Here is a 14720-nt window from a genome sequence, read left to right as displayed (position 1 = left end):
TAATAAAGTGGTTTTGAATTCAAATTGAATTTGAAAAGCCTGCATGTAACAAGTATGAATAGTAATCTAAGCTTTAGTGAAGTTTCACAAATCACCTAAAGGTTTCACAAATCCCAAACATGGATTAAAATATTCTGTTATTAGAGCAGAATAATCCAGTCCAGGTTTGAAGAGTCCAGGTGTTGTAGTTTTTAACCTAGAGCCGATTAAAGATGCGGGAGGTGGTGAAAAATTGGGTGGAATCGCCCTTTAGTCATTTCCCGAATCGGAACCAACTCCAGCTTGGTTCTGCAGACCGGGCTTCTGTGCTGGAGAGAGAAATATGGAGATTTAATTCATGACTCACTGGCAGGAACAGACGGCCAGACGAGGCTTTTCTGTCTCATGACCGTCGTTGAGTTTGTAATAATTCGCCTCAGAGGCTGTTTTTTGTTCGGACCTGTTTTTCTGATCTCTGCTCTTCATGGTCAGCCGGCGGTTCTGTTGCGCTCAGTTTACAGGTCCACTGCACTGCTGAAATCTGCCTGACTGGGTGGAAGTGAGGTTAGGAAGGAGTTTGATATGACGCAGTTTGAGACTCTGCAAACCAAGGATGCTGCTTGCTGCGCCCTTTTGGCCGACCAACGGAGGGGCCACTGGGAAGGCCCCAGTTAGCCCCGTATGCCAGTCCGTTCCTGGTAGAGACTGGATTCTAAACAGGGGCAGAAGAAACATTTGAGCTAATAACTGAGAAACTGAAGTGACATTATAAAACATACTGAGCTTATTTTAGTTCAGCATCAGTTTGAAATGTTACCAAACAACAAACTGTGAGTCACATCTGCTGTTCCTTGGAGCTCCACCTGTTAATTACCAGGTGTAATTATTATTATTATTATTGTCTTCGTTCTTCAGCTCATCTTCCTCATATCTGTGGTGTAAATTTGAGGCAATGATGCCTTTTAGGATTCACTGGGTTTATAACCCATTACTGGACAATCCTCTGTAAATGTCCTCTGGTTTCATGAAGGAAAGGTGGAAAAACAGTTGAAGCCCAAAACAAATGTCATGTTGTGAGAAATCACTGAGTTATTAGCATCTGGTGTTTTAATACATGGCTGCAGCTGTGCTCAGTTTTCTGGTTCAGTGACATTCCTTTGCAGGTCTTTCTGTCTTACCATCAGTACAAATAACTGAACAGAATGAGCCCGGGGCAAATACCTGTCCCAGGTGTTTGGCCAATCATCACCGTCCCCTCCTCGTCTCCAGGTTTATTTAATCCGGTGACGCCAGCAGAGACCAACAGAAGCAGCAGCATCCGCCGGACAGAGACGCCAAATCGGCCCAGCAGCTCCGGTCACCAGAGAGCCACCTTCATCATCACCTTCATCATCCTCCTGTAGAGGGTAAGACCCGCTGGACGCTCTTCTGCTCATCCATGGAGACATTTCTCACAGAAAACCAAATTCTCTGAGGGGGAAAGAGGAAACATTCACAGCAACAGAGCCACGTAGAAAAACAACCAAAGATTATTACCATCTATTTGCAAAATCACCACCACAACAAGCTTTTAACCATAAATTCTCCAGATGGAGGAAACTTTCACAAAAACTTTGTTAAAGTTTCATAAACTTTATGTTGACAGAAATTGATTTGGAGAAATTTTACTTCCCCAAATTGTAGCTATGTTACAAAATTATTTTTTTTTCAATTTGGTACAAAATCTCCACATAAATTTGCATTTTGGTGCATCTGATGATGAATTGTTAAAATATGATTCATGTTTTGATCAGTTACTTTTTACCAAATGCTTTTCTGCTCTTAATTGAGTCGTTTCCTGGATGGAAACTTTTTACTTTTACTTGAGTAAAAATATGTTGAACTATTGCTTCTCTAACTTGAGTAAAATTTGTGGTGTAAAGTTACCCTGAGAGCTTTACAGAATCAGAAACTTTGACTTTGATTCTCTGAGCTTCTATGCACCACAAATCTGGAACAAACCACCAGAAAACTGCAGAACAGCTGAAACACTGAGTTCCTTTAAATCCAGACTAAAAACTCAGCTGGTTAGAGCTGATTTGGAAACATAATCATGAAACATTGATCAATAATCTGATGTGCAAAATGTGAAGCTGTTGACTTTATATTTTTATGTTTTTATGATGTAACGCTCTTTGAAATGCCTTGTTGCTGAAAGGTGCTCTACAAATAAAATTTGATTTGGCTGATTGATTGTTGCCATGTCAGGAAACTTTCCAGGGTGCGTTTCTTAGGAAGGTCAAACTAAACCACAGAAGAACACACACAGCCTCCAGCTGTTTGTGTTGGCATCAGGCTGAGCACTGAATGCCAGCTGCTTCCTGTTGGACGTCGTTCCAACCAGAGTTTAGCTGCTTCGTCTGTTTGGTGTCAGGCTCTTTGTTACACAAGCAGTTTTGTGAGGTGACATGATTCAGCTCACTACCAGCGCTGCTGTTTGGATCAACCAGACTCACTACAGATCAAAACCAGGACCGGATCATTTTGTAGCCTCAGAATCTGGCAACAGATCAGAAAGAGTTGGAAGTTGCCAGATATTGCCATTAATCCACTTTAAGTTTTGGTTTAACATTAAAAATGTAACATTTCTGGGAGAAATCTGAAACAAATATCATCATTTCGGTCCTGCTGCTGATTCATCTGCCTTGTTGTCAGTAACTTTACAGCCTGTGTTTGTACAGAGGACATTTGTGGCCCCTGCAGGTGTCCCTGTGGCCCCAGGTGGCTTCCTCACCTCCAAGGAAGACAAACCAGCAACAGATTCTGCCTCAAAGGAATTCATTCATGACTGAAATAAAACGAGACGTTCAAACTTCAACAATAAACTTAGCAGAAAGTAAAAACTGATTTATGTTTCATATGATGTTCTGTTTTCCAGCTCTCTGATTGGTCGCCTCCAACATGCTCCGCCTCCTGCTCCTCTTCCTCTCTGCTGCCATGTTGCTGCCAGGTGAGTTCCTGCAGTTAGAAGCAGTTTCTGCTGAGTCAGTGAAGATGGAGGAACGGAGCTCCTGCTGCCATCTTGGTCTCCAAACAGACCAACTGATGCTGGTTTATTCATCTACAGATTGTCATGTTGCTGCCAGACTCTGGTTCTCATCTCATGTGTCTCTGTGTTTCAGGAGCTGCTGGACAGTTTAAAGTATTTGCTAGTAACACAGAGGTGGACATCAGCTCATGCCCCATCACGTACTTTGGACAGAAATACGAACAACTTTATGTGAGTAAAATGACTGGATGAACCTCTACTAATTATTGCTTAGTCAGACGCATGATGATGATGATGATGATGATGGTGATGGTGATGGTGACGATGATGATGATGATGATGATGATGATAATGATGACGTGATGGTGATGATGATGACGGTGATGATGATGATGATGATGATGATGATGATGATGGTGCTTCATCCTTACACTCCATTTCTCTCTGGTCTCCAAACTTTAACTCAGCATTACTGAAGGAAACTTTTCATCTGATTTAAAAACTAATTAAAGGTTTAAAATCAACAAACTTATAATATTTTTAGTTTTCTTTCAAAGTTAGAAATAAAGCAGCTGTTTGTCACTTCAGGTCTTTTCTTTGGTTTAAATGTTTGTTTCCTCTGCAGCTTCAGAGCTCTGAGTCTGCCTGCTTTTATTTTGAAGCAAACACAGGAAGTAGGTGTCCAGAGGATTTCTGCTCATTTAATCAGAAACTGATCTGTAGAGTTTTATTCCTCAGGACTTCCAGACTCTTTTCTCTTCTTGATGAATCTTTGTGGGTCGGTTTTTCTTTGACTTGTTGTGTTTCTGTTTTTTCAGCTGAACTTCACCAGTGACAACTTTGTTCTCTGTTTCACCGGCTTTTATGAGCCTGAGGGCAGAGGAGACTGCTTGGTGATGCTTAAAACAGTGAACACATACTTTTTACTTGGTAGTGTGCCTGACTATACTGAACAAGACATCCTCCAGAATCTGCCAAGCATTAACAACACTGGGGAGTGCAACATGTTCTTTATGATCTCTGCAGTAAGTTCTGTTCAGTGATTTAAATCTGTTTTCTGGTTTTAGAAAAGACTTAAACACAAAACATTGATGGAAGAATATGAATGAACTGATAGAACTGTATGAGCTGTTTACGTTTAGTTCTTATATTGTATTCATTGTTTAAATCGCCTATAGTATGTAATTATGTTTCATGCAAAGACTTTTTGTGAAAACCTTTTGACTGGATCAAACCTGCTGACTGTTTTTTTGTATTTTTTTTAGTACCGTTTTATTCTAGTAAACTTTGGATCACAAAGTGCTTACGTGGGTTCAGACCCATCAGTGGTAAGTCTTTACATCTTTTACAAAATACAGGAAAAGCTTTGAGTTAATAATTAAATATTGTCAGATCTAAACATCTACCTGAAGATTTTCCTGATTATTTTCAGTTTTTATCAAGATATCCTTTAGACTCCACGTCCACTGGAGTGGACATGATGTTTTTCTGTGATTAAACTACGCTGCTCAAAAAAATAAAGGGAACACTTAAACAACACAATATAACACCAAGTAAATCAAACTTCTGTCCACTTAGGAAGCAACACTGATTGACAATCAATTTCACCTGCTGTTGTGCAAATGGAATAGACAACAGGTGGAAATTATTGGCAATTAGCAAGACACACTCAATAAAGGAGTGGTTCTGCAGTTGGGACCACAGACCACTTCTCAGTACCTATGCTGTCTGGCTGATGTTTTGGTCAGTTTTGAATGTTGGTGGTGCTTTCACACTCGTGGTAGCATGAGACTCCACAACCCACACAAGTGGCTCAGGTAGTGCAGCTCATCCAGGATGGCACATCAATGCGAGCTGTGGTAAGAAGGTTTGCTGTGTCTGTCAGCGTAGTGTCCAGAGGCTGGAGGCGCTACCAGGAGACAGGCCAGTACACCAGGAGACGTGGAGGAGGCCGTAGGAGGGCAACAACCCAGCAGCAGGACCACTACCTCCGCCTTTGTGCAAGAAGGAACAGGAGGAGCACTGCCAGAGCCCTGCAAAATGACCTCCAGCAGGCCACAAATGTGCATGTGTCTGCACAAACGGTTAGAAACCGACTCCATGAGGATGGTATGAGGGCCTGACGTCCACAGATGGGGGTTGTGCTCACAGCCCAACACCGTGCAGGACGCTTGGCATTTGCCAGAGAACACCAGGATTGGCAAATTCGCCACTGGCGCCTTGTGCTCTTCACAGATGAAAGCAGGTTCACACTGAGCACATGTGACAGACGTGACAGAGTCTGGAGACGCCGTGGAGAGCGGTCTGCTGCCTGCAACATCCTTCAGCATGACCGGTTTGGCAGTGGGTCAGTAATGGTGTGGGGTGGCATTTCTTTGGAGGGCCGCACAGCCCTCCATGTGCTCACCAGAGGTAGCCTGACTGCCATTAGGTACCGAGATGAGATCCTCAGACCCCTTGTGAGACCATATGCTGGTGCGGTTGGCCCTGGGTTCCTCCTAATGCAGGACAATGCTAGACCTCATGTGGCTGGAGTGTGTCAGCAGTTCCTGCAAGATGAAGGCATTGAAGCTATGGACTGGCCAGCCCGTTCCCCAGACCTGAATCCGATTGAGCACATCTGGGACATCATGTCTTGCTCCATCCACCAGCGTCACGATGCACCACAGACTGTCCAGGAGTTGGCGGATGCTGTAGTCCAGGTCTGGGAGGAGATCCCTCAGGAGACCATCCGCCACCTCATCAGGAGCATGCCCAGGCGTTGTAGGGAGGTCATACAGGCACGTGGAGGCCACACACAATACTGAGCCTCATTTTGACTTGTTTTAAGGACATTACATTAAAGTTGGATCAGCGTGTAGTGTTATTTCACTTTAATTTTGTGTGTGGCTCCAAATCCAGGCCTCCATTGGTTAATAAATTTGATTTCCATTGATGATTTTTGTGTGATTTTGTTGTCAGCACATTCAACTTTGTACAGAACAAAGTATTCAATGAGAATATTTCTTTCATTCAGATCTAGGATGTGTTATTTGAGTGTTCCCTTTATTTTGTTGAGCAGTGTAATAAAAATATTAGGGAATTGGTTATTTACATGATGCTTGTTATAGATTGGTTTATTATTAAGCAAAAACAATAAAGTTTAGACCCTTAAGTTGATACTAGTGAGTTTCAGTCATCCAGACGAGCATGTGACTGAAAACAGACGGGGAGGAGGAAGCTTCTGTTTTACTTCAAAAATATTCTTTATGTTCATAGCAGCACAGAAATTTTTTCTCTGTATATTTTTAAGTGTTTCCAGTAATAGTATTTGAAAGTATTTTGAACATTTTTCCTCTCATTAAATCGTAGGACTTTTTTTAAAGTTGAATGTCCATCCCAATGGACATCAGGACTTTGTGTTGGCTGTACAGCGCCTAATTATTCAGTGTTACTGTGCAAAGAAAGAAGCATGTGTGAACATTTCATAGCCAGTTTGTGATTTCATAATGATTTTCTGTTATTTTCTCAATGATGGAGTAAAAACTGTCAAACCTTCTTGAACTGACGGTACATCAAGAAATTTCTGATCCAGTGATTGGATGAGGAAAATAAGCCACAGGAATTAGATGGTAAATTGAGAAGTAAAGCATTCCCAGTTTTTCAGTGTCTCATCCAGAGAAGTTCAGCTTCACAGTGAATCAGTGGGTGTTGTTGTCCTGCTAGATCAAATTATCAGTCTGTAAACACAAAAATCTGAGAAAAAAGTCAGAGCCGACTGGATGCAAGAGGCCATAATACACAGAAAAACACATTTCTGCTGTAAGAAATGTAAAATCCAAACTGAAACTGCTTCAAGGTGTTCATAAAAAATAAAGGTTACATGGAAATAGCCAGCAGTTTGATAACTGTGTAATCTATTGTTATATGTTTACATCACTACAAATAATAGCATGTCAATACATCTGAAAGTTCAATGGCCATCACTACAGTCAAAGCTATATTTTATATTATTTATTCTCTATTCAGACATGCACACTGATAAACAAAACAGCAAAATCCAGTTTAAAAGGTTGAGACCATGAGTTATTGCATGAAGCTCTGCGGGGAAAGTATAGAAGTTTTCATGACGTTCTACGTTCATTTAGTCAAGATGTCCATTACAATGGACACCATGAAAAACATAGAAACATGAGACAAAAAACATATAGAAACATGAGACAGGAAAAATGTCTGTTTTGCTCTTTAGAGTAAAAATCAGCTGAGTAAAACAAAGTTTTGGCTCAAAGAAAGAAATGAGTTTTTATCAAGACATTTTTAATGAAATCAGTTTTTATTCTGTGTTGAGTCTCTGTGGTTCTGACTCTGTTGTTCTGCAGTTCCCTGATTTTCTGGTGGATGGAAACAAAGTTTTCCCTCCGAGTGTTGCAAACCAGCAAACCTACGCAGATCTGAGCGGCTGCAGGTCATCAGGTCAGTGAACCTCTGAATCCAAACCTGAACTTTGAGATTCAGTGAAACAGTTTTTCCTCAGATAAACTGAGTTTCTGAGTTTTCTGTCTCTTCCTTCGTTTCTCAGGTGTTCTGTTCAGACCTGGAGACGTTGTCAGCTCTGATCCAAAAACCTGCAGCACTCTCACCTGTTCTCAGTCTGCAGTCCTCCAGAATACCAGCTGTGGGCCCACGGAGCGTTGTCAAGGCAACGGCGTGTAAATATGGTCATTATTACTTATTTACACGCTCAAAGTCCTGCTACTAAAAACAGCACTGTGAAGGGTGCTTTATAAATAAAATTGATTGATTGATTTTGTATTTGAAAAGTGGGAAAGAGAAAAATGTGTTTTCAAATTTGACTCATGAAGTTAAATTTCACTGGAGCTGTGGTCTTTTTCACAGCAAGCATTAACTTTCAAGGAGCAGCAGGAAGTGTTAAATGAGCTTTTATTGTGAAGGAGAAGCATGAAGTGATAAATGAGCTTTTATTGTGAAGGAGCAGCAGGAAGTGAGCAACGGTGGAGAACAGATCAGAGATCAGTGAGGCTGAAATGAATCTTTCTGCACAGCAGTTGGTCTAAATCTGAGTCCTTCACATCAGTCAGACCTCAGTAACATACTGACTACTGATCCAGAGAGCTGGAGGAGTAGAGCGCCCCCTGGTGGCTATGGCCCCCAGCAACAGGTCTTGATGTTTGTTTCTGCCTCCACCAGCTGCTCCTCTGCCTCCTCGTTGGGCTCCGTCTGCACGGTGACGGGTCCGGCTGTGGTGGACTTCCAGGGCCAGCAGAACTCTGTGAAGGACCGGTGCTGGTACTCTCTGCTGAGGATCCCATCAGGCCCAGACTTCCAGGTTCTGGCCCACTTCCAGGAGAAGCGCCGTAAAGAAGTGAGCTTCCTGGACGGCGTGACGCTGCGACTGAACGGGTTCACATCGGCCGTTGACATCCAGCTGAAACAAGGAGGCAGAGTTCTGGTGAGCCGCTGCAGACGCTTCATGGCTTCCAGCAGGGCCGTAATCTGGATCCTGGGGTTCTGGGGGCCCAGCCCAGGAACCTCTGGATTTATGAAACAAATGCAACTTTTTCTGCTGCTAAAGAGCAAACTGATACTTATAAGAGACTGACATGAAGTTAAAATAAAATCATTTTAAATGTTCACAACAGGAAAAACACTAGCAATGAATTTGATGATTAAATTTCCTAATTTAAAAGTTTTGATTAAAATAATCTTAGACTTTATAGTTCTTGTGGTTTCTTATCTCCTGAACCCAAAAGAACTGAAACAGTTTTGAACTTTTTTTTCTATCAGCTTTGATCCTAAAGACAACTTATAAAAAATATTTTCTGAGTTTTAGCTGCAAACAAAAGTCAGATTCAGTTTTAGTTGAACTTTTTCAGTTGGTTCATAATTTATTTCAGTCATTCTGTGTGTGTGTGGGGGGGGGGGAGGGGCGTGTGTGTGTGTGTGAGTGTGTGTGTGTGTGTGTGTGTGTGTGTGTTTAAAGCTTTCCTCATGCTACAGAACCTTTTCAGAGCTGCTGAGTCACAGGTCCGCTGTAGTCTGAAGTTTGTAGGTGAAGCAGCGTCTCTCTGCTGCTTCACCAGCAGGGGGCGCCACCTTCCGAAGCCCCTCCAGACTCGCCTGCAGCTCCTTTTCTCAGACAGACCTCCAGGTTTCTGTGGCTCAGCCTCTGAGTTCTGACAGTCCGCTGTGTCTCTGTGGGTCGCAGCTGAACGGCTCGCCGCTGACCCTCAGCGGCTCGGTTCAGACGGGTCACGGTGTGAAGCTCTCCAAGGACCAAACTGGAGTCACTGTCCAGGCGTCCCTGTCCGACTTCTCTGCTTCTGTCTTCTTTGACGGCTCCACGGCTCAGATCCACCTGAAAGGTACAGAGCATCAGATGAGTTTGGATCCTGAGGATCGCTGCTGTCCTGCAGTCTGATGCTGATTGTCTCTCGCTGCGTCCTGAACCCGTCCAGGTTCTAATGGACTGCATCTGCAGGGTCTGTGTGGAAACGCCAGCAGGTCTCTGAGTGAAGAGCGGCTCTCTGAGGACGGCTCCACCAGGTCAGACCTCCTTACCGACCGACCGCTGCTGGATGGACGGACTGCAGGTAAACTCAGGAATCGGTCCTGACCTTGTTGTGTGTCGCCCCCTAGCTGTGAGACGCAGTACACCGACGCTACTGACACAACCACCAGCTGCACCAAGATGGCTGAACGGTGAGCACATTGATCCAGAACCTTTAGTCTGAGTTTCTCTCTGATCTCTGGGGGAAACTTCATGTTTCATGGTGTTTGATGCCTCGTGACGTCAGCTGTGATGGGAGACGAATTCGTTTATTGATCATTGATTGTCTCCATGTGGAGCAGCTGTAGCCTCCTGAAGGAGGCGCCCTTCTCCTCCTGCGGCGTGGACCCAGAGCCCTACATGGCCGCCTGCACAGACACTTTGTGCCGCTATTCGGATCTGGACGGCCTCAGCTGTCGGTTCCTGGAGGCCTACGCCAGAGCCTGCAGCCTGCAGAGCAGCGCTGCACCGGAGGACTGGAGGTCCAAGGCTCAGTGCTGTAAGACCTGCTGCCCTCCGTCTGCTCCATGAATCTGCTGCTGCTGCTTTTCACAGTAATGCATCTGCTCTGCAGCGCCCCCTGGGGCCGTCTGTCAGGACAGGACCTGCAGCGATCACGAGTTCTGTGGAGAGAAGACAGCTGGAGGAGAAACTCGCTGCTTCTGTCGGGCCATTTTTGCCTCCAAGTACAGACAGACGAACTCTTTGGGTAGGACAGCTGTGACCTGAGAACAGGCCTGAATGTTTGGAGGAAACCCTCTGACTGCCTCTCCTCACCAACGCTGTAACCTCCAGGTGATCCGCCGGTCTGCAGGCAGAGCTCTACTTCTCTCTCTCTGGTCGGGTGTCTCCTGGAGGACAAAGGCATCGACTACTCTGACTTACAGCTCAATGATCCGACCTGCAGAGGTCAGATGGACCAGCAGACCCACATGGTGACCTTCAGCTTCAACAGCACCGACCTCTGTGGGACTGAGGTCACGGTGGGTTCGCGCTCTGCTTCGGGACCTTGATGTGGAGGCAACTTTCACAGGTCAGCTTTTGGTACGGAGTTAATGTTTCTGTTTGCAGACCAACAACAGCCAAACCATCTACAAGAACACCATCATGACACAGAACCTCTCCTCTGGAGGAATCACTCGCCAAGACCAGGTCTACATCGGGTTTTCCTGCGTTGAGACCCAGCCGGACATACAGACGGTGGCTTTCAGGATCAAAGACAGGTGGGTGTTGATCCCATCAGGTAAACTTGTGGTTTTAGTTTCAGAATCAGGTGAAAAAGATTCAGTAAAACATTACAGAATAGTTTGGTCAGTTTCTGTAGGAATAGATTGATATAACAGAGTCCAATCCTTTCTCTTTATGATTCAGGTCAAAGTGATTTTACAGATTTGGCCAAAAGCTTAAACACTCTATGAAATACTAGATGTAGCTACGCTGTCCTATCATAGATATATATTGCATAGAAAACATAACTTTGAAGAGTTGGAAGCTTTTAGACTCCTGTAACTTGGGTCGTTCCTTCATCAACGTGTCTGTAGCGTAAAGTTGAGCTGAATGCAGTTTGGTTCCCCTACGAGATGAACCCGTCGTCATAGCAACATCGTGACGGCCCACAGCGTCTGTTGACGAGGGCAGTGATTGGATGTGGCCTGTGAACAAGCAGGAAGCAGAGGGGAAATAATGGGAGGCAAAACAGGTGCAGAAAACCAAGACATAACAAAACCTACTAGAAAGAAAAGAAGCTCCGGTTAAGCTGACGTAAAAACTGAAACACCAAGGAGACGACCACAGCTAGCATCTCCATATGACAGTACAAACCTGCTGGATGCAGAAAGCAAAGTAAAATCTTTGAGCAGTCAGAAGTAGAAGCAGACTCCTGCCAGCTGTGTGTGTCCTCTGCAGCTCTGTGGTTCAGTTTGTCTCATCCGGACTTTGGAATTACTCTCTGACCATGAAGGCCTACACCGACGCCAACCGAACTCAAGCTGTGGCCTCAAACACCGAAGTTCGCCTGAACCAGAAGATCTGGGTGGAGCTGGACGCCGACGGCCTGGATGAAAGCCTGGTTGCCGTGGTGATGGACTCCTGCTGGGCGACGGACAAGGAATCGGCCAGCGCTAGCCGTAAACATTACCTGATCAAGAACGGGTGAGACCGCTGCACATATTCAGCCTCTGTGACCTTTCTAACCTCTCTGATCCGACCACCAACGTTTGATTTGACGCTTGTGAGCAGTTGTCCAAACCCTGAGGACCAGACGGTGAGCGTGGAGGCAAACGGAAAGGGAACCTCCAACTCCTTCTCCTTCAACACGTTCCAGTTCACTGGGAGCTCAGCTCAGGTCTACCTGCACTGCAAACTGCAGCTCTGCATCAAACAGGAGAACACCTGCGTCAAGGTGCAGCTTCTCTGAATCTCACTCACCTCAGGATGTTTGACGCTAACACACTATGAGAGACAAAGTTCAGCTTTGACAGTCATTGAAATGCAGACTTGTCTGTCCTTCACTTCTAGACGTGTGCTGGAACTCGGAGACGCAGATCTGTCCGGTCCCAGTCTGGAGCTGCTGCCTTCATCAGCATGGCTTGGACTGCCTAGGTAAGACTGTCTGTTATTCTGACATATTATTATTATTATTATTATTATTATTATTATTATTATTATTATTATTATTCACATTTATAATTGTTCCTTCCCATTAATCCTTTAGTGATTATCTCAGATGGGGTCAGTGGATCAGTAGCTTGAACTCTCCACTAGGGGTCGTAACTAGTCCTCTAGTTTACGGTAACACCGCTGGATCTTTAGACACGGTTGCAGGATCATGAAAATGAAAACCTCAAACTCTGATAGTCGTCACATCAATGGAGACAGAAATAGAAATGGACAAAGTTCCTGATGGATGGGAAGAGAGACCAAGCTTGAACTTTTTACAGGGTTTGTTTTTGTGACAAAATGTTGGTGTTGAGCTTTTTAAAGGAAGATTTCCTGAGTTTTGCACATAATGTTTGAGTTATTAAAATATGAGGGGAAAAACTTTTCATCATCTTGTAAAGCTGATGTCCAGTTGAACCACAGCAGTTTGTGAAGTCTGGTTCAAACTTTGCTCCTGTTGTCTTTTCAGGTGAAGGACCTCAAACTCCATGAAGATCCAGTCTGTGGACCGGTTCTGATCCAGACCCGGGTGTTATGAGGAAATCTCTGACACATAGCGGTTCTACTGCTGAGCGTTTCTTTGTATTAATCAAATGTGGTGAAGGGAAGTGAGTGAAACACTAAACTAATCAGAGTTTATAGTTGGTCTTCAATGAAAGAAGCTTTTTGATTCTCACGTTGTCTGAGCTCAACACATTGTAGATGTGAAACATCCCATAATGCACAGAGGAAAACAGAGAGCAGAATGAGGCTGCAGTGGTTCACAGTGAGCTTCAATGTTTCAGTCAGCTCTACAATCAGGAGGAATTTGATTTCATTTCTAGTCTCAATGATCAGTAAAGGTTTAGCAGGGATTGGTGGCTGTTACTGAGCCGTTTTTCTTCTTCTGAAGCTGAAATTTACAGAAACTCCAACATGACGTTTGTAGGTTGATGTCAGTTTTTAACATCTATAAAATTATTATCAAGTTGAGTTTTCAATTCAGAAAGTTAAAGCAAAGTTTTAACTCTTACAAATGTAAAACTGGAGCACTTCCCCCTCTTGTGGCTACAATTTGTATTACATACAAGCTTTAACTGGTCATTTGTTTTAATTCTTCTAAACTTAGACAGAATAAAAGCCATTTGAGGTCAAATAAATGATTTTTTCCCATTCTGCTTTTGGCCTTTTGTAGTTTTTCTTCAGTCTTTGGATGGATTGTTGTTGTTTCTTGTTTGGTTTTCATGTTGGACATCTGATGTGCGGCGGCGACATAAAGATCAGCACTTTTTATTTCTAATCACTAAAATACTAAAGTGTGCAATGATGATTATTAATCAAACATTTTTAGTTTTTATAATAACTACTTTGGATGAAGGTGATTAAAGTTGTAATTCATGTTTTAATCAGCAAATAAACATTAAAATTTTTAAAAAGTTTTTAAGGATTTATTGCATTATTTTTCACCACTACACAAAAAATACTTAAAACAGGATCAAGAAAAATTAAGACACATTTATAATTTTAATGAGTTTAGACAAAAACCAGTATGTCAAAAACACTTTTCAAATCACATTTTGAGCTGCAGAGGAAAAACTTTCCACTCAGCAGAGACGGGAAAATAAGTTGGATGTCAGAACCTGCTGTGTTAGAACAGCGAAAAGTTTGTGATGTTTTTATGGATTATTTTATTTGCTTTGTTGTAAATGTGCCAAACTCTCAGTTTGAATATACACGATATCTGTTTCCTGAAACATGGATGATGAATTCTTTTATCCTCATATTGGAAATAAGAAAGGATTTTTAAAAAATGAGCAGATAAAATAATATGGATATCTCAAAATATAAATGCATCACAGAAAATAATTAGATCTTTTGCTCTGCAACAACAAAACACATATTTAATCTCTTATAATAATCAAAAGATTATAAGAAAATAATATCAAAATAATAAGTATTTTTGGTTTGCTTCTAGCACTAATATCTTAAAACACTTGAAAATATACAAAACTAATTTACAACACAATTTTCTCCAAGTAATTTTCAGCTCCGTAAAAATGAAGAGACCACTGCAAAATCATCAGTTCTCTGGTTTTAGTCTTTATAGGTAAATGTTTGGTCAACCTCTTTAATAAGAGATTATTTTCTGAAACTAAAACACTCTGATGTTCAGTTTATGTATTCTTATCTTTAGATTATGGGTGAAATATCAGAATCAAGACAATCATTTTTATATATACATCAAAATGACATGACGGTGATTTTGATTATGAAAATCTGTATGATACGAGTTTAATGTTGGGCTTTGACGCTGCACAATAAAAGATTTAAGCAGTGATTGTGTCTCTCGTTCCTCTTAAAGTTCCAGTATGAGCCAGGATCTGGAGGCAGAGAGCTGCAGCCAACACAAAACCCTGTGATCCCTCAAAAACAACAAAAACAGCAAAAACAACAAAAACATCAAAAGCAACAAAAACAGCAAAAACAACAAAAACAGCAAAAACAACAAAAACAGCAAAAACAGCAAAA

General features: G+C 42.7%; 1 protein-coding gene across 1 annotated transcript; it reads left to right on the top strand.

Annotated features, from left to right (window-relative positions):
* The first annotated feature begins 1252 nt into the window (after positions 1-1252).
* LOC116732575 (uncharacterized) lies at positions 1253-13617 on the top strand. The gene is made up of 19 exons (XM_032582853.1): positions 1253-1385; positions 2897-2968; positions 3141-3238; positions 3826-4032; positions 4273-4335; positions 7366-7459; positions 7566-7695; positions 8195-8456; positions 9213-9369; positions 9463-9550; positions 9644-9706; positions 9857-10053; positions 10129-10263; positions 10350-10537; positions 10626-10777; positions 11460-11705; positions 11793-11955; positions 12072-12155; positions 12682-13617. Exons 2-18 carry the CDS (start codon positions 2920-2922, stop codon positions 12153-12155), a joined length of 2376 nt encoding a protein of 791 aa, XP_032438744.1. The 5' UTR covers positions 1253-1385; positions 2897-2919; the 3' UTR covers positions 12682-13617.
* Positions 13618-14720: the final 1103 nt, after the last annotated feature.

The sequence above is a fragment of the Xiphophorus hellerii genome, chromosome 14, assembly GCF_003331165.1.
Source record: "Xiphophorus hellerii strain 12219 chromosome 14, Xiphophorus_hellerii-4.1, whole genome shotgun sequence".
NCBI classification, from domain to species: Eukaryota; Metazoa; Chordata; class Actinopteri; order Cyprinodontiformes; family Poeciliidae; genus Xiphophorus; species Xiphophorus hellerii.
Note: the sequence above shows the minus strand (reverse complement) of the source record. Positions and strands in the feature narration are given on the sequence as shown.

What these genes read in the sequence shown, in the direction of transcription:
- LOC116732575 (XM_032582853.1), top strand. Translation starts at nt 2,920, where the DNA reads ATGCTCCGCCTCCTGCTCCTCTTCCTCTCTGCTGCCATGTTGCTGCCA. An exon ending in GAGGTCCAAGGCTCAGTGCT is followed by an intron (nt 10,054 to 10,128) that starts GTAAGACCTGCT and finishes TCTGCTCTGCAG; the next exon opens with CGCCCCCTGGGGCCGTCTGT. An exon ending in CATTACCTGATCAAGAACGG is followed by an intron (nt 11,706 to 11,792) that starts GTGAGACCGCTG and finishes GCTTGTGAGCAG; the next exon opens with TTGTCCAAACCCTGAGGACC.